We start from the raw sequence: 27,993 nt of genomic DNA, 5'->3' as shown, positions 1-27,993 counted from the left end.
AAAGGGGCGTTTACAATTTCCTTCTGTTGAGCTTGCTCCAGCGGTGGTGGCAGAAGGCTGAAGTTGCACTGAAATTACAGCTGCTCATCCCCACTGCTCATCAGAGAAAGTCAAGACAGGAGGCATCAGGTGACAATCAAAAGCTTGGTCATGGGAAAATCAGGTGAGCAAATACTTTGGTGCAGTTGGCTGTGTGTTCTTACAATGCCATTGCCTGGTTTTGTGCTCCAGAAGCATTACTAAAACGTTAGTGGCTTTGCTCAGAGAAAGCTGCTTTCATTTGTGCATGGTATAATCTGGGAGGAGCTTTCTTTATGACACAGTGAAAGGCAATTGTTAGATTAAAAAAGCAAAAAAAAAAAAAAAAAACCAACCCCAAACCTGCACCATATAGAAGAAAAGTAGCTGTATTTTATTACTTTTTTATACAGTTTACATTTTGTAGCTGATAAAAGCTTTGCTTTGCTGTATAAAGTAGCTGTACGGTGTTCAGAGAAAGAAAAATTATAAGCACTGCAGCTTTACAACCATGTTATCTCTAGCTGTCTGGAAAAACTTACCTATGTTGTAGATGAGCGACAGAATGCTTCTTTGAAGCACAGAGATTAAAGCATTTTTATTGCCTTTTTTAATTTGCTTTTTTGGAAGGACTTAGATTTAACATCTGGTTACAGTTTAACTGAGTACAGTCTTTAACTTTGCCAAGCCCAAGGGTTGCTCCAGAGCTGGGCGGATCACTGTGAAGGCAGTGGATTCCCTCCTCTCCGCTGGCTGTGGATGGCAGCCTGGGTTCCCCCTCAGCTGCCACCCTTTGTCCCCGTCCCGAGGTCTGACGTGCTTCCTGTGTGATAGATGGAGGAAAACTTGAAAGTGGCTTAGAAGTCAGAGGCATGAAGAAGGGAGCTCGTGCCCTCTGGCCTTGTTCGTCTCAGTCCTGTTAGAGTCACGACCCATCTCTGAGCCTAGTGGGGGTATGCATGAGGTTATTGACTGGCAAACAAAAGCAGGGCTAGAGTTGAAACATCTGTGCTCATCTACTGCAGCTGTGGTGGAACTGGATAGTTGCTTTTTATTCTTGTAGTTGGGACATTATTTCCATAGCAAATCAGAGCCTGCTGGCATAAAGTGTCTGTCCGGTACGTAAGCAGAATGTATAGGACGTGTTCAGTAGAATCTGGTACTTATTTCCGCTTAAAAAATGCAGGCCTCTTCCAGTGAAACTTGAGGAAAATCTTTCTTAAAGTAACTCTTTAACGGGCCTCAGATTGGGCATGTTGAGGTTTTTTTCTTTTTCTTTTTTTTTTTTTTTTAAATGGCCAGCATCCTGAATGGGTTCTGAGCCTTACTGAAAATGTCCTTATTAAAGGGCTTGCTCTTACTCTAACTAAAGCTGCTGCTGGAGCAGTTTGTAGCAGTAATATGACACCCAAACCAGGCTAAACACCATATAGCTGCCACTGTGCTTTTGGCCCTCTGTCCTGGGAGCTGCAGATGTGTTCAAATGGATTAGGCTTCAGTACATAACCTTACCGTAATTTATAGTAGCTTCAGAAGTCATTCAGAAGTGTCAAGATCAATATTTCCTTGCTGATAGCATTAAAAAGTACAAATATCAGATAAATCTAGCAGCTGTGTGTTGCATTAGCAAAGTCAATGGGACAAAAGTAGTGGAAATGTTACATTGTGTCCCTCACAATCCTAAATTGATTAAAATCTCCTCTTATATTAGTATATGTACAGACTCTGTTTGCAAATTTCTGATACAGTCATAAGGCAATGACTGCTCACTTAACTGTTATATTCCCCTCCACCCCCCACATTCATTACTGAACATCAGCTGTTTGTTCCAAAATTAAAAGCAACAGCACTAGAAATTCCTTTTGCCAGGGCTTGGGTATTTTTTGCTTCTCTGAGTTGCTATACAAATAGTGCTTGAGATCTAAGTGGTCTCTGACCATTATGTACTGATTGAGGTATTTTGAGGTGAATCATAAAACTGAAATCCTGTCTTGACAATTGGTTTTTTGACTGCCGTTTCCATTGCATTGATGGCTAAGTTCCTCTTCTGATCGTTCAGTGTTGTTTACTTTCAAAGTGGCTGCTCTTACCCATTCAAAGAGCACAGCTTCCTCTGTGTGTTGGGTAAAATTACTCACGTTTTGCTACACAAAACAGGCATTGGAGGTGCAGGGGGATTTCTCTGTACTAGGCTGTGGGGAAAAGTAGCAAGGTGGGACCTGCCTGATCTCTCAGTGACCTCCAAACCGGGTGCTTGCCCTCTCCTGCTCGCTGGGACCAGAAGAAGTAGGGTAGATTACCTGAAGGTGTGAACGTAAGAGTGCTCTCATTCATGTAAACTAAGGCCCTCTACTTTAAAATAAAGGTCCTCAGAAAAGTTTCTTTAACTTTTTATCTTCAGTCAGTCTGTCTTGAGGTATAAGCATCCTCAGACAAACAAATCCGGTTGTTTTAAATCTCGGAGGCCTGTCAGTGCATTTTGATAAAAGCTCCCTAACAATGCGTTGTTATTAGATGTCGGATTGTATTTGAAGCATTGTTCTTTGCGACTGTTAGAGCTAGAGACTCAGCATTGGTTTTGCTTCATTTAATAAAACTGAATGTTTGAAGAAATTCATACTTCTGCCTCAGCTTTCTTGCTTGGAAGCTGCAGGCTGCTAAAACCAAACTCATACTGCAGCTGCCTCCTCAGGTTTAGGAAAACATCTCCTGGGGGGATAACGCCTGCAAATACTTAAGCAGAGCATAGGGACCCCCTCCATCTTCCTACCAGTCTTGTTTTGTGGGATGGCATTTGGATTAGCAGGCGGTGCGAGCTGCCCACCCCGCAGATCCCAAATTGAAGAAGCCGCTGAGTGTTTTCCGGCAGGAAGTGAACTTATGGTGCGCTGGCTGCGCTGCGCTGCGCTGCGCTGTGCAGTGCCGTGCCTTGCTGTGCTGTGCCGCTGCTGGGACTCGCGCCGTGGCAGGGCCCGGGCTGCCCGGCAGCCGCGCGTGGTCCTGGAGGCCCCGCAGTGGAGAGCCCCCCAGCTCGAAGGGATAGCCATAAGGCCAGCTGGTAGCAATGTGCTGGGGAGCAGCTGGTGGCTGGCTGCGCTCCGGAGGGCTGGGGTCGCAGGCTCCGATGAGGCTGCGAAGGTGGCAGGAAAAAGGCTACAGAAAGTCTCATTTCCTTCTGCTTCTCCCCCAGCTCTGCATGCTGGGGGAAGGGACCGTTCCCTCTCTAAAAACCAAGCAGAGGCGATGGCAAGGGAGTCGCTCCATGACTTCTGACTACTGGTATGCTAGATATGTACACTGTACAGATCTATATGCTCTGGAGTATGGTAGAGCACGCTATCAGAGAAAGGCAAGAAAAGGCTCAGTAAATATTGGGTATCTTCTTTGTGTTTGGTTTTCTTTTTTTTCTGTCTCTGTGGGTGGAACTCTAGAGAAAGAGCTGGGAGTTACCCTTTATATTGCCAGTTGAGTCAATACAAAAATAAATAAGGGTCAAAAAAAGGCTTTAACGAAGGAGAAGAGACAGCCAAACTCAATGCAGTTTTCTTTTTTTTTTTTTTTTTTTTTTAACGTGCCTTAGAAGCATGCGCTGCTTTTTAACTTTAAAGATCCATTTTGGAGCATGTAGAAAGGGCTGTGGTGTTTTCTGCCCAGAACTCCATCTTCCGCAGATGCAGAGTGAGAACTTGTACTCTTGAGTCACACTATGAGGCAGCTGTAGCGGTTCTTAAGTACAAGTTTACTGGAGACACAATCTGTTCGTTTTCTGAAAACGTGTCACGCTCCAGCTGCCAAAATGACAACGCATTTTGTGTTGGCTATTTTTACCAGACCTGCTGGGAGAGAGGAAATGAATAACTACTAGCAACCAAACATTAGTGTATGGTAACATTAGGGCATTTGCAGAACTTACAATTAATGCCACTTACTGCCTGTGTCTCTTTACAACAACACTGGATTTTGGAGGTGTGGCGTGAAAAGCGCCTTTCAAAAGTCAACTGAATCCATTCAATTAAAAAGCACCACACTTTTCCAGTTTTTGAGTGTAGAAGTTGCTAAATACGTCATTCAAGGATTATAAATACAGAAAATCTGCTAGGAGGGCATCAGACTTTGGCAAACAATATTCTGGGCCGAACTTGCACTTGTCTTGTACTCCCAGGCTGGGCAGCGGAGAGGAGGGGAATGCGGACAGGGGCCTGTTGCACGGCCGCCATCCTTTGCAACAGTGGTGACTCCCTGTTAGTGTTAGATTAGTAGTATTAGCTCCTAATGCTCAAGGCTGATTAACCAAACATCACGGGGCTCACAAAAAATAAGACAGAATGTAATAGTTTGCAGTACCCAAGATAGCTCTCCTTTCCAAATTCTCCAAGAAATCTTTTACAAATCTTATTCATGCTTAATTAGATTTTTTTTTTATTACAGGAATCAATGAAAACATTCAACCCAGGGCCTTAGCTTTCTGTTAGTTCAGCTGGTAGTTTCTGTCTGGTTTGGATTAGAATTTACTGTAGTTGTTGCTCTATGGTGGGGGGAAAAAAAAAAAGGGAAAATGAGTTTCTTGGTTTGCTGAGTTGTTTGTTGCACGTCTCACCAGGGCAGAAGGACATTTCAGATAGCTATACTGGTAAAGGCCACTCTGCTCTCCGAAAGATTAGCTGGCGCATATCTACATTGTGTTTTTACAGGCAGATGTAAGCAAGTTCTGCCCAGTCTTCGAAGGTCTGAACAGGAACTGTATCTGATTTGGGCTGTGTGGCCCTATTGAGGAGGATGAGGTAAGGCCAAGCATGTGGCTAATGATTCTGGTTCAGAATTGGCTCTTGTGCAAATAAGTATGAGCTTTTAAGAGACTGTAGAAATATCCTGGGTGTTTTGAAGGAGGACAGTGTGAGCCTATCTAAGGCTACCGCAAGTATTATTTAATGTTGACTGAACTGAAGTTACCAGAGTGAGTCTCAGCTTTGCATAGAAATCATGTGGGCTTTGCCTGGTCTTAGCTTTAAGTATGATTGCTACAGAGATGTATGCTCTTCCGAGGCTGATGTATTACGGAATGGTAAGGTAACTGTGTCCTTCTGAAGCCTTGCCATGCCATCGTTGTAGTGACAGGGTTTGGAAGCCGACTTCTAATTTGGATTGCGAAGGCTGTCTCTGCCTATGTATATGTTTCCCCGTCATTGATTTGAAAAGGGTTGTATGTGTTGCTGGAGTCTCTATACTCTATCATAAGTACGAGTACAGGGAGAAAAACATCCACATGCCAGTAGATTTTCCTGGAGGTACTTTCTTTCCTTGAGAAAACTCTAATGATAGTTTGTGATAGGTGGATATTAGGAAATTACTGAATGCGTGTTTAGTTTGTACCCTATGTGTTTGTCTTTTTAAAGTAAACTCTGTGGACCATTGTCATGTATTGGACACTTAATGAATGATCCACAACAAGTGATTTGGGGAGTACTGTTGCAGGGTGTAACCTGGTTTTGAATTTTCCTTTAGGAAGACATATTGCTAAGGCACACCTTTTAGCTTCTGTAGTTTCACTGAATGAGTCCTTGTGTCCATGAGGGTTATGTTCCCCTCAACTGCCTCCATGGCAGGTCATGTGAGAGCATGCCCCATCAAAGGATGGGGAATGCCCATGACACTATGGTGGAGGTGTGGCATTCGCTTTCTGGAGAGATGCAAAGAGCTCTCCGTTGGAATTGCAGTCTGGGTGTAGGCATGCGTATATTGTCCTTGCATATACTGCAGTCTGTTTCTTCCTTGACTCCCAAGGACTGGGCCAGTGCGTAAGCAATAGGAACTGCAGAAGCAACACTGAAAACAAGAGATTTGAAAGATTTTGGGGGTGTCGGTGGAGTCTTATTGTCCCTGGGGGACTGTATGTCTGTTTGATATTTTAAATAATTTATTCTTTTCAAGCTCTTGGGTCACGAGAACTAGGATTTAGTTTGAGCAGGGGGAAGAGAATGAAATGGTGTAGTTGCGAGAGAGTAACCAAAGCTTCCTGTGATTCCCTGCCTAGTCTGGGCTACTGGATAGGTGAGTTTATGCTCCTTTTATCAGTTATCAAAAGAGATATGCACTGCAAGGCTGTATTTCCATGTCTCAGGGAGGTGCATAAACAAACATGTTTAGGCATGCCCTACTAGCTTGGATGTCCTTGGCAGAAAAGCAAGGTGGGAGGGTATTGGAGCTAATTAAATTAAAGCTAGATCAGGTATGGCTACCCCAAGCAGTAGTATAACATAAATGGTAGGGGCAGAAGATGGCAGAGCATCTCCCAGGAGAAGTGCCAAGTTCTTCACTTTGCCAAGATTTGGGTTGGCACGAGTCAGCTACAGTGCTATGTAAAATAAAATTGACACAGGGTACCAACAAGGTTCTCTCTATTGCTGGCCTTAGAAGCACCACATTCACATATCTGAGAGCACTAGAATATATATCATCCAAAATGTAAATAAATCACCAGCAAAAATTGCTCAAGTTAGCACATCCGAATGCATTTAGTGACTTACAAAGGGCTAAAGGGCTAGGGAGAGTTTCTTGTTGTGAAGGAGCATAGCATCATGCTGCAGACATGCCATCCCAGTAGTTAGAACAGTGCTGTAAGGTAGAAACACAACCCAATGGCTGAAGTGCAGATTTTGTAGTAGGGAGGTCTGTTTGGGGGTGTTACTCTTTTGTGAATACAATTGGACGTTATTTGTTTGTAAATTAGTGAAATTAGAAACTTTCCACAGGTTTGACATTGGAAAGGGAGGAAGAGAAGAAAAGGAAAAGATTGCTTTGTGCTCTCCTGCAGAGCGTGGTCAGTCATGTGGGACCTCCTATTTGGAAGCATATATGCCCTAGGAATTGTGTGCTGTGGCAGTTAGATTTAAAAGTGTAAAGTCTTACTAATGAGAAGGTCTCCTTAACCTTTTTAAGTCAACTACTAACCCTTTTAACTGTCTGCCAGTGTTTTCCAGTCCTTTCATTAGCTAAGGCATTTGGGAGATGCACCACACCATTATTCTTTGAATGAGTCTGTCCCTGCATGTGTGGCTTGATTATAATATTTGGCTGTCCTCTGTGGTGGAATAGCAGTAAAAATAATACTTTTTACCACCTCTCATGTGCAAAGCCAGCGCTGGCTTCTCTAGATATAAGGCTATGATTGACTACTCACCATCCATAATGACCAGTCAGTGAAAGAGTGCTTGTGAGCAGGTTCGTTGATCTGATTATTTTGAAGAGGAGAGGGGTTAGAGGCAGAGGACTTTTTTTTTTTTTTTTTTTCTTCCCCCTTCCAAAGGAAATTGAACTTGGTTTTGTCAGTGCTCAAGACAGTGCTAATTAGCCTTCTTTTTTTCTATGCTTATATCACAAAAGGCTTTGCTTCCTCTGAGAGCTGTGCAGTTTCCAGTTCACCAGGTGTTCCTTTTTAATCAGGGAGCCAATTGCCTACAGTCGATAAAAGGCCTTAAGTGAGGAAGTAATAAACGCTGTCTATTATAACAAGAATAGGATTTGCAATCAAATACTGACATGCCTAATGGCACTGACAGGTTATTACACCAGCAGTTTTATATTCTCATATAATATGCCTCAAATTGGGTATGGGGGAGAACCCTGTATTATGCCATGTGGCACAGGTAATGTGACGTTATTAAGCTGCCAGTTTGGTGGAGAGGAAACCTCAACAATTGAATGAACGAGGATTTTGTCCAACAGGTTCAGTTAACTCAAACCTCTTACTGTTGCACTGAAGCTCATCCCAGTGATAAGCAGGTGTATAAGAAAAGGTAAGACAAAAATGAATGATGAAGGACATCCAAGAATCCTCTCTGTGCAGAGACCACTCCTGACCTGAAAGAAAAACTATTCTGAGCAGCCTGATAAATGCAAGAAAGTTCCAGGAAACAACTCCCATTCAAAGTCATGTCTAATTATAGCCCCCAATTCCTTTCATGCTTTTAAGCAGTACTTTCTCTGCTGGTTTGTAAAAGGATCGTACCAACGCCTATGATATCTCCCATAAATGCCCATTGTATGGGATGGAGATGTTGTATCTTCACTGAATTCTTGGATCAAAAGTGTAAAAGAAGACAAAGAAACCTCAACCAGGATATAATTCTGAATATAGCATCATTTTCTCTTTCCTTCCCTCCAAGAAATAAATGTAATTTCATTACTTCTGTATGTTTCCCAGAAATCAGCCTTTTTTTTTTTTTTGGAGTACACTGGGGTTTAGCACTGAAAGAAGTCAATTTCTGTGCTTTGAAGTGTTGAATGAATTGGACTGTCAAATCCATGCTACCAAATGACATATTCAATAATAGCATTAAGGCCAATCTTTGCAGACATTACTATCTCAAACGGGGAGCAAGAAGGTGCTTCTTTCCTCTTTCCAAAACAGTGGGTCCTTTGAAAGGTATGTCCTTCTTCAGAAACATGGCTCTAGCCATTATATGGGTACGCTTTTGAGTATTTATTTTGGGGTAAAATTGAAAGGTAGGGCCATTATCTCTGTTTTCCTTTAATGCACACCTAGAGTGAAAAATTGAGGTCTATGTTGTGATTCAAAAATGGATCGAGAGAGACATCATGGGGAATTTCTGTGTAGGACTGGGCCTGCATGAAGTCCATTTTTGTTGACTGCATTGTATGTTGATTATCTTTTGAAGGCAGAAAAACTTAATATAGATGGAAAATACAAAATTGCCTGTAAAGACTAATCCATAAGCAATAGGACAGAGACTGCTAAGAAGACAGTAATGATACTTCTGGAAATTGATACTGCATTCCTTTTTGAATGACTGAGGTGGGTACTTAGCCACAAAAAAAGGTGACATTTTTTTTCTAGTCCAGAGTATGCCTGGCATAATTTTGTGGCTCCCAAGTGGTAAATTAAGGGCTACCCACAGCACTTCTGCTCTGTAGGTCTTGAGTGGAGAGGTTTCCTGTTTTTGTGGAATATTTCACTGTTGCCCTTTCCCCATGTGCCACCTTGCTGCTCTACGAGACCGGTGTTGTAGGACCAACTGATGGCTGCAAAGGCGATGCAAAGCAGCTAATGTTATGGAAGGCATGCTCAGTTAAGTCACTTCAGTTCAGCCAAGTTGAGAGAAGAAAAGAATAGGAGAAGATGGGGCTCAGAGAAGAGGGAGAAGGAGCTTTTCACATGAGAAAGATTGAGTAGATTGGTGCTGTTTAGAGATAAGTAAAAGAATGGAGAAAGGGAATACTTGGAATAATAAATCTCATGGGGAAAGTTAGCCTAGATGCTCCTGCTCACTTTTCCATGGTCACCCAAAATTGGTCAATAGAACCAATGAAAGGCAGAAAACATAAGTGCAGGGTGTGCTCTATACCCCATTGGAGCCTGGAAATTCATTGTCATGTACTGTCGCATCTTAGTCGACGTTCCAAAAGAATCAAAAGAGGTAAATGTGTGACTAATGAGAAACAAGCAACTGTATCTAATAGCTTTGTGTGTGTGTGTTTGCTTTTTTAAACGTGTAATGGTTCAGGAGCCAAAACAGCTTCCTGGCATTAGGAAATATTTTTTTTCTAGCAGCTTAGGCAGTCTATGTGAAGGAAAAAAAGTTGCAGCTCCAAAGCTGTTTGGGATGTTGTTCCCATCTGGATGGGAGCCTGAAAACTCTCATTAACTCTCACTCTTAATGTCTGGCTTCTCAGTACATGGAACACGGATAAAATGGAAAAACTTAACATGTCTTCCAAAACAAATCTGAAATATATTTGGCAGTTTGGAATTCCTCCCAACACACCGAAATGCACAGGAGAACTAGCACATGAGAGAGAGGAGGTTAGCACATGAGCTTGAGTCACGGTAGATAAGTGTTTCTGTAGCAACCACCCCTGAGGGAAGGCAAGAGGAGAAGGAGGGTCTCAAAGCACAGCAAAGCAGTGTTTGCCATGGCTTGAAGAAACTGTCAGTTATGTCCATGACTTTTTGGTCTTTGTAAGTCAAAATCTTAGTACAGAACTGGATTGGTCATTATTTCCGTTAATGGAGGGACTGACCACTGGCAAAATCTGCATTTCAGTAGACTTTAAGCTTTTTTTCCAGAGTTTGATTTTTGTTATCATAATCGGAAACACTTTGTTTGAATAAAACTTTCACCCTTGCAGGTCAGATTTTTTTATCCATTATTTGATGCTGAGCGGATGAGATATTAAGCCTAGGTGACGTCAGCCACAAGCTCTAAGGTGGTCTTGTGCAGAAAAGTGCAACTTGAAGCATGTGATGCAGTTTGTAATGTCTTGTATCAACTTCTTTGATTTACAGGCTATCTTAAAATTTCCCTGCTGTAAACGTGGACCCCAGCAGAATGAAGTTAAACCACCTGGCGGTGGGCTTGCTCTTTCAGTAACCTGTGACAGAAGCCTTAGAAGTAGGCAGCGTTCCCCCATGATGCAGCGGATGAGAGGTTTAAGACTTCTGGCCTAATGGAATCTGTGGGCTAGGAGCAATGATAATAAGAGTGATGGGACACCCTTGTTAGCAAAAGGGCATCTGGGTTTTTAAGAACCAAAGTGGAGGTACCTATTCTATCTGATGATGTGCAATTTATGTGCCCTGTTGTGACTCATTAAAATTGAAGGGAAAGGTGGGATGTGGGGAGGGAAATGTAGGAGGAGAGAGGTGGTTGGCGGATCTCTTATCACTCAATTCCTAGGCACCTTATACCAACAATTTATACCAACAAAGAATTTAGCCTGAAAGCATATTGATGGAGAATATGTTAGATCTATGTCTGCACTGACACTTTTTGTCCAGAAAAGATCAACCCAACTTCAAATCCAAAAGTTATAAAGCCTTACATGAAACAATAATGGCTTTCTACGTATATTTGGATATTGAACTTACCCTAGGCCACCATATTATCTGAAAGCTATTGGGAAACTAGAGAAAACGCTGAGAACAGCTGAAAGCATGACTGTGGGTTGGGTAATTACTTCTGGAAGAAGTTACAAAGAGCAGTATATGCAAATGGACAGCTACCCTGGGGGAAAACACATCATTAAAAACAACAGAATAGTATACACCCTATAAATTATTGATTATAGTTGTTAGAATCCAGAGTATTGGAAAGAACTTGGGAAAAGTAAAGTTAATAACAGGAAAACCTGTGTAGACATGAGGTCTGTCAGGGTTGTGAAAGCATCTTACAAGCAAAGTGATGGGAATCCTGCTAATTAGGATATTCAAAAATAGCATATATTTAATAATAGCATTATGAAATGTAGAAATCTGTCCACTGTAAATGCGGACTTGATATTCAAATATATCTTGGCCTGTTCAGAAGCTTCAGCAGTACAGGGAAAGTGAAAAGTATCTTTATGTTTTAAAGATGTATCCATACCTCTCTCTAGCTGTCCCAACACCCTGCTTCAGATTACAAATTTCTCTTTAAGCAGAAAACTCCACAGGGCAACTTCCCAAACTTCACAGAAGAATTCTTCCCTGAAAGTTTTACAAAAGTGTAAAGGGAGGTAACATGAAATTGCTGTCAAAATGCATTACTTCTGATTTGCCGCTGTGACTTGTCACTTGTGCTCTGCCTTGGGCTGCTGAAATTCCCAGGTTCACCAAACATGAGCCCTTTTAAAGCTTTTGCAATAAATTCAGAGTTCATATATTTACCAAATACACCCTAGCACAGAAGAGAAATCCTCCCCAGCAGTTATTTCCTTTGTTGCCACTTGCTGCTTGTGATGGTTATTTGTCTTGAGCCAAATGGTGTATTCTGAGCTCTCTAAGCATTTGTACTAGATAGCTAATAAGAAGAATGGTGCAAGTTGCAAAGTATTTGCATACCTCTACATGTTTTAATATCTCAATTTTCTTTTCTGTATTCATCAAGACATCACCTAAATTCTTGCAGAAGATGAAAATAATTGGCCTTTCTAGTGCATCTTCTCAAAGAACCTAATTCTAATTTATTCTGAGACTTCTTTGCAGTGGTCATGCAGTGCAAAGACATCGTAAAATGAAAATCAGTCATACTAACCTTTAAGTCCCTTGCTGTTGAGGAAGGGAATAAGGTTTACATTTTTCTTCAACCTTTAATGAATCCATACTATCCTATTTGAAGTGTATTTAGAGTTCTTGGATGGAAGGCATTTAATGGTTGATTTCGTTCTACTCGTGAAGGTAATGAAAGTGGTATGCTTCTGTTCTTCCACTAAAGAGTCCAACCTGCACCTGCTTCACAGTCTACAGGATATGCTTTTTCTATTTTCACTGATGTCTTTATTTGACAGACCTTTTTTTTTTTCTCCGTTTTAATGTAATTTCAGCTTCCAAACAATTTGCTGAAGAAGTCTTGAAAGCACACAATGACTACCGGAAGAAACATGGAGTACCCCCATTAAAACTCTGCAAGAAGTTAAACAGAGGAGCGCAACAGTGAGTTCAGTCCTTTTGATTCTCTAATGAAATTTCTATCACTTTTATGGTATGACTGTACATACTGCAGAAACGCTTGCCTTTTGATATGCTGATATTCAGTGAAGACTTACTGGGTGGAAAGTGAGAGGCTTTACTCTCTTTCCCTCCTCACCCAACTCTTCTATCACATAACACCAGTTATTCACTCGTAAACTTCTGTGATCACAGCTGTGTGGATCTTCTTGCACCCTCTTCCAGATGTGGGCTGCACCTGTCTACATTGTTGTGCTTCCTCCTTTGCAGAGGACAGTTTAATAAAATGTGCTTCACCACCATCTGGATCAGGTGGTGTATTGTCACCTACAAGCTGAAATAGTGGAGGAGGCAGCTTTTCCTCTGTGTAGGAAGTGACGACTGGTGTGAGATGAATAGAATCCAGGAAGTAACTTCAGGAAATCAGATTGTCTATCTCCCTGCCGCAAATGCAAAATCAGTATACTTCTGTCCCTCCTGATGGACTAGAGAACAGTCTTGCCTCTTCTCCAGTGCTGAAGACTCCACAACTTCTGTCAGTTTAATCTATTGTGCAGAACCAGCTATCCTTCGCTGGTTCTTATTGCTGTCTGATTTAAGTTTTTCTTACTGAAATTTGAGCCCGTTACTGCTTTTCCTCTTTGCTGGAGCCGACAGAGATTAATTCATTTCCCTTTACATCAGAGTTTTCAAAGGTAGATTTGAAAATCTATCATGATCTTCCATTATTCAGGCTGAGGAAGAGGTCCTCACAATTCAAAGGAAATGTGATGGAGAAAATGTTCATTAAACTATTCAGAAATCAGATGTCTTCCCACCTCATTATAGCTAAATAGTGGCCAGTGTGATCCCTGCTGACATGATAACTTATTTCCTGTTAGGCTTTCTACCATAACCATGCAGAGTTCTCAGAGGCAGCTGGCAGGAATCCAGCGAGGCTACACCGATTCCAGAACTTGATTTACTGTCTCAGCATGGTGCTGCTCTCTGCTGCGTGGATGCATCTGCTCCCTCACTCCTAGATCAGAAATCTCTACCAAGTATTGTACTGTACAACACACCGTGTACATGGCATGTAGGCTTGCCCTCTGGAAGCAAGCAAACTCTTATTCTGTCATTCTTTTTTCACATTCTTTTTTTGAGACATCATGATAACTGGATACAGTACTCCGAGAGTTGGAATGCCAGTGACTCATCTGCATGCCTTTGTAATCTTCTGGGTTTTTCTTTCCTATTCTTCATGGGTTTGTTTTGTTTCTGTTTTTCTGTTACTTGCGACCTCACAATGAAGAAGGGATTTCTTTGACTTGTCAATCGCACTTGTTGTGTCTTCGAAGAGGTTACAGTTTGTTTAAACAAAACAGTTTTTATGAATGGTTCAGATTATCCTGTCAAATGTGCGTTACTCCACATTTATCTCTAAGTATGCTATTGCCCTTGCTGGGTATTTTTAGGTCCTTCTGGAATTCCTCACAGTCTTCTCTGGTCTCAGCTGAGTCTCCCCGCTGTGAGGCATAACAGTGGGGAACCTGTGTTTCATTGCTATCAGTAACTTAACTGCTAAGACACTTGTTCGGAGACTGGTGCAATTGGCTGACAGCAAGAGCCAGAAATGGTTTGATCTGAATAGAAGACTTCAAATATAAGAAAGCACATATATCAAGACAGTTTTTTCATAATAAGAAAGAGCTTCACCTTTTATTTAGGTATTTCTGCTATCTTTAACACAAATGTTCTTTTCTGCTCTGTCACTTAACAAGCAGGTTACCAGTCTTTGTCTGTAACTTCTGGTACTTTGCTGTGCTTCTGTATCTGTGTTGAAAATAGTCTGTTTTCTACTGTTTTCAGTCTCAACAATCGAGACAGGTTAGATGAATTGACTATAGGATCCCTGCTTTAGGATGAGGTGAGTCATCTGCCATAGACACCTCTTTATCTCCATTAACTGTAAAGGTGACAATCTCAGATTCAAATGTCAAACTTTCAAATGCCTGAACTAGAGCAAATTAATCACATCCTTCATCTCAAATCCTTGGCACCTTGGTCTACATGCTACGTTTACTTTGTTCCAGTCTCGCCTCTTGCCTGGAATGTATGAATCCCTGAAGAGAAGCATTACAGAATTGCAGCAATATATGGCATGAAGGAATATCAAGAGATCCTCTAGGTCAAGATCTAGCAGGCTTATAACTGATAGGTTTTCGTTATTTCTAAACGAACCAATTTTGCTGCAGGGTCAGCCAAATGCTCTCCCCTTTTTAGTGAGGGGAGAGGAACAGGACAAAAGGAAATCAGAACCTAATATCTGAAATAACTGACGCAGGCCAAAATGTCCAGCTAGACCGATATTCTGTCTCTAGCAGATGCCAGCAGGGAAGAGAAGTAGTAATGTTTCATTACTTCAGTACTTTCATGTTTAGGGAAAAAGTAATAGGACAGACCAAATGTACTGCTCCTCCCTCCTGAAAATTGCAGCTTATGGATTTCCTAAGCATCAGGTTACATCTTCTTCATTTGTGTTTAATAACCTTTTACCTTTTATGACCTTTTTTCCTTATAAATTTGTCCAGTTTTTTTTTTTCCAAACCCATGTGTGCTTTGGTCTCTGCATCATCCTGTGGCGATGAGTTCCAGTAAATGCACACTCTGTGAAAAAAGTGCATTGTCTTATTTGCATTTAAAATCTACTGTGTGATGGTTTTGTGTGTTGCCTCCTATTTCTTGTGCTGTGAGAAACAGCAAATGGTCATTCCATTCTCATTGTCTGTGTGAATGTTGAATAAAGAAAATAATTGCATTTTACACAGGATGATCTTGTTAATCTTATCGTGCAATGTGTTTTTTGTCTTACTTCATGCTTGCACATGTTACCTTCTATAAAAACAGTGCTGTGTATCCTTTTGTTAGTACACACAGTTGTTACCTCAGATTCTCCATGTGGTCCCCTTCTCTTCAGTACTGCTGCCTGGCATGTTTTTCCTGTTTTTATATTTGGTGGGTTGTTTTTTTTTTTTTTTTTGCATTTCTAAATCTACGCTTTTTTACATTTCCTTTGAGTGAATCCCCACTTCAGTCTATTTAACAGGAACATTTAGGTTTATGCCTCACAGTGCTTGCAACAAGTCTCTGCTTATCAGCTAAAACTGATTTAAGTGTACCTTTTATTCTGCTGGATATGTCACTGAAGAGGTCCCAAGACAGACTACTGCAAATAGATGCTGGAAATAGCCTTCAGTTTTGACAGCGAATCACTGACCCAACCTGTTTGGGAGGGCTTGGGTTCTGCTCTTCCCCCCCAGTTGATGAAGCCTTCATCGGTATTCTGATTTCTAAACCACATCATTGTCTCTTGTGCAGGTGACTCCCATGTGGTGCCCTAGAAACATTAGGAGCTGGTGCTTGTAGCAATTCCAGCTTGTGCTTCTGTTTTCTTTACCTGCAGCAGCTGCAGCTAAGGATAACCTGTGGGTTTCTCAAGTGTAGACAGAACATGGTGAAGGGAGATTTGTGCCCTTTGTTTTCTCCAGGCCCTTCTCAGTAGTGAGACAAACTCTTACATAGGACAGGAAAAATGACTGGACCTCTGGGCCTTCTCTTTTCCTGACTCCTAGATCTATGTCAGCTCAAAGCATCCTTGGCTTTAGGGATTTGGGACTGAGTAATTTACTTAAACCCTCCTCTTCTAACATCATTCCTGGTTCCATCATTCCTCTTCCTTTTCCCAGCCAGCCTCTGGCTGTGGTCAGTGACATGATGTTTGGATTACTTTGCTAGGTATGCAGAAGAACTGGCTACCACGAGGGTCCTCAAACACAGCTCTGAGTCTGCTAATGGAAAATGTGGAGAAAACCTAGCATGGGCATCCTACGATCAACCAGGTAAACCTTCTTTTGCTGTCTCATAGACGCTAGATAAATTGTGTATTTTCTGTACTTTGGACTCGGAGCATGAACACTGACTGGAAGTCTTGGCTGGCTGCAAAAGTACCAGCATTTCCCCTGCTCTAAAAATCCAACCACCCACAGCCCAGTCCAGGTCTGTGGAATGGGATGATGGTATACAGTCATCCACGTGCTCTGTGTGTCCCAACTGCGGAGCTATCTATCTGGAGCGCTAGAGAAGAGTACTACTTGCATGTCCAAGGGAGCAGAGAAGGAAGCCATCAATGTCTTGTTCTTCACCTTTATCTTTAGTTTGTACAAGCCTACGAGAGGGCAGACCACTGGCCTACTGTGGTGAGGAAGGTAGAAAAAGGGCCATTGCTCACCACACGAAGTTCCTGTTTGTGCGGGGGAAAAAACAAACTGACACAGGCTAATGTGTAATGAAACTACATTTAGTCTCTGCTGCTTACCCTCAAGTACTAACAAGGCTTTGAGCCCTGTCTTTGCCTTCATTTTCAAAGAAAAAAATACTCTCGTATACATTCTGATCATGAATATAATATATAATTGGCAGCCTTCAGTTTGGATGCCTGAGGAACTTACTTTCAGTCATGCTGACAGCCTGTGATGAGCACTCAGTCAGAACTGTATTCGACAGGCTCATCTCTCCTTCCTTTTCCAGTGTGCAGCATTAAAGTCTTAGCCTGCTCAGAGACCAGGTGACATGTATTAAAAGTGACCATTTGCTTTTTTCTATTCTTGCCTTCCTCTGGAATTTTCAGCATGGACTAGGGGAGGTAGAAGCTCCTCTTTAAGGACCTTGAAATTTAGTAACTAAATTTTAGACCCAGGAATACTGCTAGGTTCTTTTGTAAGTGGCAGTTCTAGTTCCTGAAGGGTACCTGTTCATATTTAAAAAAAAAAAAAAAAAAAAAAAAAGAGGGGTGGAAAATACAGTAGGATCCAGTGATATTTGGCATTTTGTCCTTTGCAAGAGTCTGAAGCAATACTTCAGAGCGACGTGGGGGAATACAGATGTATGGCAAAGTTTGCGTAGTGCCTATGACTCACTGACTGAGCTTAATTCTTCCTTCTTTGTTAGTACTAATGGTTCATGCTTCCGCCCCCAAAGTTAAATCATTTAGAAAGCCAGAAACAAAATAAACATATCCTTCCATAAATTATATAATGATGGTTCTCTTTTGGATCACATTTGTTTTCTTCTATACGCTGTTTCCATGCATAACTTGTCAGTTTCGAGCAGTTTTATTGCTATTTTTTATCTACAGGACTGAGTGTCTTGCTGAGAAATTTTAGCTACATCCTCTTCTCTTCTGTAAAATCCTCACTCTATCTCCTTGACTACTATGTTTTGTATATAGCAGGATCATTCAGAGTACCAGAATGAGAAAACGACTTCTGCAAATAAAGTTGTTCTCATGTCTGGGCTTAGTCTTTCTCTTTGTGTAGCTCGTTCATCCTTCTTCTCTCTTCCTCATATAGTTCGTTCCAGATAGTTAATTTGTACCCTGCTCAATGAGGCTGAAACTTGTATTAGGCATCTATTCAAGGGCTTAACAAAGGGAGCCAGTTTCCTTCCCAGATAAAGCAAAACTCAGTAAACCTCCAGCATGCAACACACTCTCTCTAAAAGATGGTGCTTGATGCTATTTGTTTTGACTCTTGCTGAGTTCTGTAAGAACGGTAACAGATGCACTCCTCCTTTCAGAAAAGATTTAAGCTTTAAACTACAAGAGCCTTCTAGTGCGACCCCTCTCCAGGCCTAAGAATCCCTTTAAATTGTATTCAGGTTTTTAGAGTTACACAGCCTAAAGCTGTGGCTGGAAATCTGTTTATCCCTGTAATCCAAGAAATAGGAGACAGCTGTTTCCTCCCTGCAGTCCTGTAGAAATTGCTCTGTGGCAGACTTTTCTTTGTCTGTGTTCATATAAGTGAACTTGCAGTTGTCACTAATGCAAGAGACTGCAGCCTGTCTTTGCAGCTGTAGTATGTCAGACTTTTTAGGATGCCTCATGTCATTTCTCATGTATCGGGAGACTAAAGGCAAGTACTGGATGACTAAATTCGGTCCAGAGCTAATGGTGTTGCAGTGAAAGGATGTACCATGTTGCCCATGAAAACACTGTAGCTTATGAATGCTAGAAGTAAAAAAGGGAATTCACTATATGTTGTCCCTCAAACGTCACAACGATGGGAGGAACCTGGGTCTGGCCTACAGATCTGGACCAGTGGGCAGGGTGGCATAGGTGCCTTCTGCCCCAGCCCTGAAGGAGCATGCTCTCACAGAAACGTTTCCTAGCCTGTCTTGCCACATTTGTGCCTCCCCAACACCAGGCTCGTACAGTGCTGCTAAAAAAAGGACCTGGATAAGGAATGCTAGAAACAGAGGATTACTTCCTAAACTATTAGCATGACTCCTATTTAGGTAAAAACTTTATTTCTGAGGGAAATTTAAAGTTACATCTCCTGTTTTAACTTTTCTGTCTTGTATTAATACTTATTTGCCAGTTCTCACCGAGGCTGGTGGAAGGGAGGTCGTGATAAGAGAGACTAGAAAAATGTTAAAGGGAAAATTAGAGGTCTGGGGTTCCTAGTTTTTAAGCAGACCTCCATGCTGCTACCCATCCTCACAGAGAAGCACATCCTGTGTGCAGTGATTTTTTTCATTAGACTGTTTTTAGTAACTTTCCTCAGTGGTGTAACTTGAAGATGTAAGTATTTTGCAGTATAAGGAAAAACAGCAAGGCTGGGCCCAGAGAAATGAAGGACTTGTGCAAATATAGAAGTAAAACACAGAGAGGTGATTGTATGAGGAACGAATGATACAAACACCATTACTATCTTTGCTATAAGACACCTGGCACTGTTTTGAGAAGATGGTGTCAGCAGAATAACACCTCCTATACCTAACTGAGTAGGTCAGGTATCATTAGAAGAAGGGTGGAGCCTAAACTTTGTTTCCATAGAAAAATATTGAAACTATAAATGTGGTTTACAGCAGTGAAAGCAAGAAGGATGTTTTAAGAACAACCAGCATTATATTAATGGCTTCTGCCAGTAAAGCAGCAGAAGAGAAGCAGCTGCACTGAATGTAGGAGAGATCTGCATGCTCTTTGCTTCCTTCCATTTCTGCTATCACCTGCAATGAGAGGTGGAAGTGAGTTTTTGTGTGTGTATATGTTCTTTCATTCTAATTGAAATATATTTTATGGAGGAACCAACCCAAGTTTCGGAGGGTTCCTCCCCCCCCCCCCCCCCAGGGTGAGGGGAATTTTTTGAATGGAACATTCAAATGCAAGGTAAACTGGCACTAAATATAACTGCATCACTTATTCTGCAGTAATTTTGAATGAAAATACTACAGCCAATTCTCTGAACGACCACATTTGAAGATGCAAGTTTCTGTTAGAGCAGTTAGGCTCAGTAGGCTGCTGGCCTCAGTGCTTGTTCTATATCAGATCATTTCCTCTAGGTCCGGGGCAGCTCAAGAGTCACTGGACTCAAGACAGAGTCTCCCGTAGTCCCCTGTGTATCAGCCATCAATTTAAAGAGCAGTTTGGCTGATGTTCCAACACTGCATTGCTCCCCACCCCATGGGAAAAATCAGAGGAGAAGTATTTCAGAGGAAAGAGAGCATGTTTAATCACTAGATAACTGCCTGTCTTCCCACAAAGTAATACATTTCACATAGGAATCCCCTCATCTCCCCCCCCTGCCTGTGACATCTGGCAGATACAGTTCATTCCCTTCCCTTTCAGGCTGTTTCTATAATGTGGTCTCAAGGCAGAGTCTTTCGAAAGCTGCCTGGTCCTTTGGTGACTTTCTGTTTTGCTGGGAACACATCGATCGTTAATTTCTTACAGCCTATGATGTGATGGCTCATTGATTCAAGGAGGATGGCAGCAGTACCACGTAATGATACTCTGGTTCTGCATATGAAAGTTGGAGAGCATAGCTAGTAGCTTGTAGGCTTTCACAGTCTGGCCACAGTAAAGTTGCACACTTTCATTGGCTAAGGCTGGGAATTAACACATCCTAGATTGTGTTACAAAACTATGCTCATTCCCTTTCATGTACAGGACTGGGATATTCTTATCTCATGCCATTGTCATCTTCCTTCAATTAACCAGTCATAAACATTTCGCATGATGAAATTCCTAAAAAAAATTCTAAAGAGCTACTCTGTCTGTTACAACTTTCATGTGTCTCGCAACCTTAACATTTTGCAGTTTAAGTTCTTGTCACAGGAAGCCTAGTCACATTTCTTAGGGCTACAGTAAACAGAATGGGATTTATTTTTTCTTGAACTACTCATTTTATGCTATGTCCCACTGACGCGTTAATGGAGAGAATGATGTGCTGTAGTGAGTAGTGGTGTGAATCAGATCCTGCCTCTGTAAAACTTTATTTACATATTGTAGTCACTTAATCAGGTATACATACAAAATTCATATGCTCTATAAGATCTGTCATGTCTGCCGTCACATTTTGTGTCATTTTGTCCTTCATAGTTTCAAAGTCTAAGGTGGGACAGAATGATCTGTTTGGGGTTTTTACTGCCTGCTTATTCTTTTCTGCTTGAATTACATACAGGGGGATCTTTGCATTTTTTTCAGTCTTTACTTTAGCTTTAGTAGGAGTGACAAAGGAACAGATATTTTATTCGCATTACAGACTTCAGCCATAAAACATATTGATGGAGTTTGTTGTTTTGGGCAGGGAGAGAAGGAACCTACTGTTATTCTTAGAATATTTGCTTTGGGAATCAAGAGAGGTTTTGCTCTCTTTTTGTGTGAAAAATGTAAATTAGCTCTACTAAAGAGCACCATCCTAACAAGCAGTGTAGTGTAGATAAGTTCACAGTACCTTCAGCTCGCAAACCTGTATCAGAGATGGCAGTTCACTCAATATTTTGTTTTCAGTGACAGCTCTGACCTCCAGGTTGCCAGGCTAACAATGCCATCACTTTAGCAGATTGAAATCATAAACATGTGAAACGTAAAGTAGCAGCTCAGTGTCTGACTTCTGGAACAGTATAAGATTAAGGCTTTTTGCTGCAAAATAGCAAAACATGAGTCATTGCTGTTCTGCAGCCAATAGTCCACCAGGGACCAGCATTCTGCATGACTGTAGGCTTAGCAACCTTGGCAGCTTGCTATTAAGTCAACTGACCTTGTGTTATACTTCCTGGAGTGCTAAGTAGAAATTTCATTATTATTGATATAGCTCAGGGAAAGACCTGGACCCCCCCAATGTCTGACATAAGTATTTTCTAAGAAACAGTAATGGAAAAGAAATAATGTTTGGCTTTTGAGTGCACAGCATCTGCAAGTTCTGCTCTGAGCTTCTGCCTTCTGTGTTGTCTGTTCTACCTGATTTATTGCAGATCAACAGAATCTGCTCTCTTCCATCAGGTTCCCTAACTGCTCAACACAAAACAAAGATGGATTTCTTTGGCAAGCATCATCACCCACAGAGATCTACAGCCATGTATTGCTATATCGCTGGTGATGGTCATAGCAATCCTTTTACAGCCAGGAGTCAGCGAAAGCCTTTGACAGGAGCTGGTGGTGCTGGACACAAGGACTTCCATTTGGTAGCAGCTCCTAGACACACGTAAATTTGAGGTGTCTGTCTCTAGTACCTCAAATTGGAGAACCTCAAAGTGGAAATCCATAATGGCTTAAGTGCTAAGTACAAGTGTTTAGCAGTTGCTTTTTGAGTACATTAATTTTTAGTGGCTCTTACTTCAGAGAACTAGAGGATGTCAAATATTTCATTTTCTTTATTTTGCTTGGCTGTAAAGAGGTGTTTTCATACACTTGGATCCACAGGTGGGAGGCATCTCTGTAAGAAAGGTCCTTGTGCCCTTTTGCTCAGAGAACCTAGCAAACTCATCTGAGTCTTTTCAAACATGTCCCAAGAAGGAAAAGCTGCTAAAAGCTAACCATAGAAACCTCGTGACAAGAGCACTCATCCGAGACAAGGGAGGTATGTCTTCACTGTCTTCCAGACTGGGGTTCAAACCTGTCGTAATCAGCTTCTCTAAGGACTTTCCAAAGATACCATTTACCTTCAGTTAGAGGTGAAGCTTTAACCCAAGTAATGGAAGGGACAGTAAATTGAATTAGGCAGAACTTAGCCACTTGTTTTATTTGGACAAGGTGTAGCCTTTTCTCATGAGCACCAAATAGGTAGTTCCTTCCTGACTCCCTTTATACTCCCTGTTTCATCACTACTTTGCAAAACCGCTGGAAATAATCAGAGGTGTGCAGAACTGGTCGAAACAGAGAGGGACAAACTGCAGTGTGAATAATTGAAGTTGTAGGAACGGAGAGAACAGGGAAGAAGTCTTCCAGCCTAAATGTATTTTTTCTCCTCCAAACAAAAAGAACATGGAAAAGAGTTCACCTACTGCATGTGCTCCGTTTGCTCACTGAGAGAGCAGTATAATTTGTATAATAATCACTTGATTATCTTGCCCTGTAAACTGCAGGCTGCTCATACATCGCTAAACAGTAGGATACTGCTAAGGAAGCCTTGATGCAGTAGCAGTAACAAATGAACACGCGCTAGCTGGAGAGCTTGCCTCCTTTGCTTCTCCTTGTTCTTGGTTTTGGTTAGCGTCACTTTGTGCCTTAATTTCACTAAATGGCATAATGACGTTGAGCGTTTCAGAAGGGTTAAACATTTCTTTGAGGACAAAAGGGATTTCTGCCCCATCTCGATCCAAATACTTTGTCGCTCCGATCTCTCTTGTCTGAAGCCCTTTCTAACTTTAACCCTGCAAAGTTTTAACTACAGCCAAGAATTGATGCATGGCCCTGTTTCCTGATCTGTTGGTGATAGTATAGCACTCTTCATCAGCTCTGTCCTACCAGAAGAGCACCTTGCTGCAGAGATCTTCCCTGAATGCGATCAACTCTATGTGATTGTACAGCTCCTAAATGGATTGTCCATATGGGCTTTGAGCTGGACTGAGCTGGCCACACAGTCCCTGGCACGTCAGTGAAGAATTTGATGGACTGTTGGGTTTTTTTTTTGTCAAGATGTTGAGAAGAGCTCACATAATTGATTGCATGAGATGGTTAACAAAAAACATTGTGGACTAATTAGTAGCTTAGTAGCAACAGGTATTATGAAACAGTAACTCTTTGGTTGGTAATACGTATTACCGTGTTGCCTATGTTTCAACATTTCTGCTTCTCCATGTTGATAGAAATTGTCCTAAGTTGCACAATTCTTATCTGCTATTAGCAGAAGACATTGCTGGCCAGGCTGTAAGCGAGCTACATTTTCTCTGTTTATGTTGCCTGTCATGATTCCACAGCAGATTTCTTTTTTGTTTCAGGAAAGGACGTAGCTGACAGATGGTACAGTGAAATAAAAAATTACAGTTTTCAAAGCCCAGGGTTTTCTTCTGGGACAGGTAAGTTCAGATAGAGCACACTCTCTTCAAGGTGCAGCTTTTATTTTAAAAAATCAGCTAGGCTACTTGTTTCAGGACTTCGCAAAAATCTTTTTTTTTCTCCTTAGAAAAAAGTTGGAGGAGGGGAGGTAGAATTTTCCCATAGCTTTATGTTAGAAACTGACAGAAGAGTAACAGGAAACTGTAGTAAATAAGGAATTAAGCAAAATATGTGGGGTTTTTTAATACTTTTTCCTTCAATGCCACTGATTTTAAAAGGCAACTTATTTTTAAGACAAATTAATTTGGAGAAGTTATGAAAATATAGCTGTGATCATACAGGTGTCTACTAAATATACACATCAGTGTTTTTTACGCTGACATGCGTCTTCTACCAAGTACATCACTGAAATCACAGAGATTAGTTCAGATGTAATTTGGAGCTCAGCCACAGCCCATTGACTGCCTACTGGCAATGTGATGTTGAATGAACCTAAGAACATTGTTCCTTGAGCAATGCTCAAGCACGAGATACTCCCAGGCTTGTTTCAGATGAAAAAAAAAAATCACTTATTTCTCCTGGGATCTGTCTATGCATAGTGGGAACAATTGATGGAGTACCACAACTAATAGGTGGCTATTAGAACTTGGCAGAACAAGCCACAGAAAACAGTGTTATTTTGAGTAGCTGTGCATGCAGACCTGACTGGGGAGGATCAGATGGTCCAGGCAAATGAGCAGTAGTCACTGTCCGTACTGCTGTTTGTCAATCATACTGCAGGGAGTAAAGACCATGATGTTTGCTTTGCAGAATTTTGTATCAGATACTCATCAAATTACTTCTTTCATGAATTTCTTACTAGGTATTCTTGTTTGGAAATAGTACATGGAACTGGGAATATTAGTGGGGAATCTTATTGGGCTTTTTCAAGACAAAATGTTGTTTTGTCTGTAGTTTCCTTTTTTCATGTTCTTAGCTTGTTCTCCTGTTAGACAGAGAGGCAAATGCAGTTTTCTATGCTTCTTTCTTCTTTTTCCTCCTCTAGTGTTAAAAGGAATTTTATAGACTTATTACCTAAAATGAATGCATCCGTTTTCCCAGGTCACTTCACGGCAATGGTTTGGAAGAACACAAAAAAGATGGGAGTTGGAAAAGCATCTGCTAGTGATGGCTCCACATTTGTGGTAGCTAGATATGATCCAGCTGGAAATGTAGTAAATCCAGGCTACTATGAGGAAAATGTTCTTCCTCCGAGAAAATAACTTTTCTTTTTTAAAGGTAGTCTTATTGCTTAGTGGCAAATGAATCTGGATTTGGACTTGACAGTGTCTGAAGTGAAGTACAATTCGATGAAATTTCCTGATTGATACTGCTGTTCCCTTCTTACCACAAGGACAGCAGTTGCTTGAGTCAATCTGTAGTCTGTAGGTCCCCATTGTTTCTGAGGGGGCTTCAGTTTATTTGAAAATGAAGTATATGCAGAATTTGTGAAAGGTAAGAGTTTATAAGGCCTTTTTTAATAGTTTGCATGGACTCTGGGTGAGCATGTGAGTCAGCACACATTGGATGTCTTTTTTAAAAAAGCAAAAAAGCAGGTTTATAGCTTTGTGTAAACTGAAGATACCAGCTTGTAATTATATATTCCAGGTTTTTGAATATTTGTTTAATAACTGTAACTTAGCTCTGTCTATACCTCTTGTTACTATGGGGTCTATTCTCTACAGATGGAACATATGCAAATCTCCCCCTTGTGAAAGGTATGTGTATGTATTGCAATGGAATTCAGACCTTTATGTTTTTATTCATAGGATCTCCTTGAACAGTATTTAAAATATTGCTGGCAAAATTGTATCCATCAAGCAAGCTGTAACTAATGCATGACCTGAAAGCTATCAAAAATGGTTTAATCCCAACGTTAGATTTTAAATACTAGCACCTAAAGTGTACTTGAAATGAAGCATATTTCAAGTCCTAACCCCATCTTACAGTTTACAATACATACATTGTCTTAAAATCAAATTATTTACTTCCATTAAGGGAAATAAGATAGTCCCTTTTCCCTTAGAAATTTACACTTGCTTTTTCTAATTTATTGAATGTTCTTAGTATGTTGCACGCAAACCAGCTAACCAAATCAGAGAGGTACCAGTCAACTTACAGCTAGAGAGTGTAAGTTTTCTGTGCATTTGTCAGACAACAGGAGAACAATTCAGTTGCCCTTGTATAGGTGTCTAGTACCAGACTCCCATAAGGCACCAGCACATCTATGTGGAGGTGAAAGATATTACACAGGAGCTGAAAGAAACACATGCCTTTCTGGTGCAGCAGCTCTGGTCAAGGCATCAGGCATAAGAATATCTCCCTTATGTGCCCTGATTTTGTGCAGGAACCTACCTGGGGGTATGTTTTCCATAAGAAAAAAAAGTAATCTTTCCTAACTGACTAGAACTGCCCCACAGAAAAAAAAGTTTCTTTGGTAGAGCATCTTGCATTTTTTTTCCCCAATAACCTATTTTTATTTCCTAGGGAATATGTCATACTATACAGATAATAGTATTACTAAATGATCTTTTGTCCCCTTTAGTAATGTCTCAGTAGGAGGTATTCACATAGTTATAATTAAGAGAAATTTACTCTGTGTTGATATCTTAAAATATTTCCTGTTCTGGACAGATGCGTTGAAATAATTCAGATTTAATTTAAAAGCAAGCAAGCAACATTTCTAATGACAATTTTTTCTTATATAAAATGTGGGTTAGGCTATTTTGGCCAGGTTCATATACTGTGCTTCAAGTTGGCGATTTTTTTTTCCCTGTGTGTTTGTTTTGACTTCTGAGATTCTGTATACCAAAATTTGGTTCACAAAGAATGCCACTGCAGATATATTTCTTTTTGTTTACACAGTTGTAATAAACTGCATTGTTATGGCTTAGTATGTCACTCTGGTGCTGTATGTTACAATCTTTTTGCTGTAACCAAGAATTCACATAATGAACATCTGGAAATTAAATATTTTTGAATATGAATTACTCAAGTCTTTATTATTATCTCAGTCTCTGTTGAGTAACTTTACTTCCACTCATGCAGGTTTTTACATGTGTGTTTAAGTAGTTGCAGGCTTCAGGCCTTCCCATCCACAAACATCATCTGAAAAATGTTGAAATTCCAAATAGACCAATGGTTTAGGCAACACATTGTTAAACCTGAGAAGGTAAAAAGGACTTTCCAAAACAGATGCTTGCTGCAGCTGACATAGAGGTAAAAGCTAATGTTAAATAAACTAACTATATTAAAATACTGTATTTTTTTAATAATGACATTGCTGCTGTTGGCCCTACAATTCCTTGAATGTCTGGTGTAAACCTGTTTATATCCTAGTTGAGTGAATCAAGTCAGAATTTTTCTCTGCTGCATCTAATTTTTTTAATGTCAGAGGGAAGTGGGAAATGAAGCCAAACAAATCTAGTAGTTACCTTTATTAAAAATGACGCTGGCAAGTGAACTTCCGGAGCTGTTTAGAAAAAAACATTTTGAAGGGGTGTCAGAGATAATTGGCCATGGAAGAAACACGAAGCCATCCAAGTAGACATAATGCACTCTTCATGCATTCTATGCAGATTTCATGCAGATGAACATGATTATAACAATTAAAAAATAGTAATTATCAACTTAGTTCTCAGAGACCCAAGTTCATGATGCCCAATATTGATGCCTTCTGTATATATCTGTGAATGAACTCTGACTGTGCAGTAAACCGTGGGGTAGGTAGGAGTCCAAACGCAAAGGGAAGGGAAATGTTACTGATGTGGCTTGCCCAGATCCTTGGGAAACGTACACTGAAATCTGTATTAAAAGACTGTCTGTGTTAGTGTAGGTGTACTGCTGCACGCCCCACCACCCCTTGGAGAGTTGTGGGAACTAGGAATTGGCTAAGAAAGGTTACCTCCTCTCGTGTTAGTGCAGAACGAGATGTTCAAGAGCTTCCTCAGCCAAGGTTGTACATGTAGCAGAAGTCACACCTACTCTGGGAATAAAGAAAAGGCCTGATCTGATGGCTCTGATATCAGAGAAAAATTCCTATCTTTACAGGCCTGCAGATGGCTTCTAAGTTCTTTATGCACCAGGAGGAGGAGGAGGAATGGAGTTCTAGCTGGCTGGGGGCTTCATTGCCAAACTTATGGTTAAATAATGACAAATCACATAGGGAAGAAGTGTGCCT

The 27,993-nt window shown here is 40.9% G+C and overlaps 1 protein-coding gene across 2 annotated transcripts; it reads left to right on the top strand.

The window, feature by feature from the left end:
* The first annotated feature begins 11 nt into the window (after positions 1 to 11).
* Positions 12 to 26,803, top strand: GLIPR2 (GLI pathogenesis related 2). Of its 2 annotated transcripts, XM_009676523.2 has the most exons (5): positions 12 to 163; positions 12,337 to 12,445; positions 16,235 to 16,338; positions 23,717 to 23,794; positions 24,876 to 26,803. In XM_009676523.2, exons 1-5 carry the CDS (start codon positions 151 to 153, stop codon positions 25,034 to 25,036), a joined length of 465 nt encoding a protein of 154 aa, XP_009674818.1. In that variant the 5' UTR covers positions 12 to 150; the 3' UTR covers positions 25,037 to 26,803. The 2 variants fall into 2 exon arrangements, with proteins under 2 accessions (XP_009674818.1, XP_068787410.1); XM_068931309.1 differs by lacking the exon at positions 24,876 to 26,803 and having other exon boundaries at positions 21,780 to 23,781.
* The last annotated feature ends 1,190 nt before the right edge of the window (positions 26,804 to 27,993 follow it).

Source organism: Struthio camelus, chromosome 2 (assembly GCF_040807025.1).
Source record: "Struthio camelus isolate bStrCam1 chromosome 2, bStrCam1.hap1, whole genome shotgun sequence".
Classification (NCBI taxonomy): domain Eukaryota; kingdom Metazoa; phylum Chordata; class Aves; order Struthioniformes; family Struthionidae; genus Struthio; species Struthio camelus.
This window is presented reverse-complemented; position numbering and strand designations above follow the sequence as displayed.

Excerpts from the sequence above, each read along its gene's own strand:
- GLIPR2 (XM_009676523.2), top strand. Across the intron at positions 12,446-16,234 it reads TTAAACAGAGGAGCGCAACA|GTATGCAGAAGAACTGGCTA; the intron begins GTGAGTTCAGTC and ends TTACTTTGCTAG. Across the intron at positions 16,339-23,716 it reads GGCATCCTACGATCAACCAG|GAAAGGACGTAGCTGACAGA; the intron begins GTAAACCTTCTT and ends TTTTTGTTTCAG.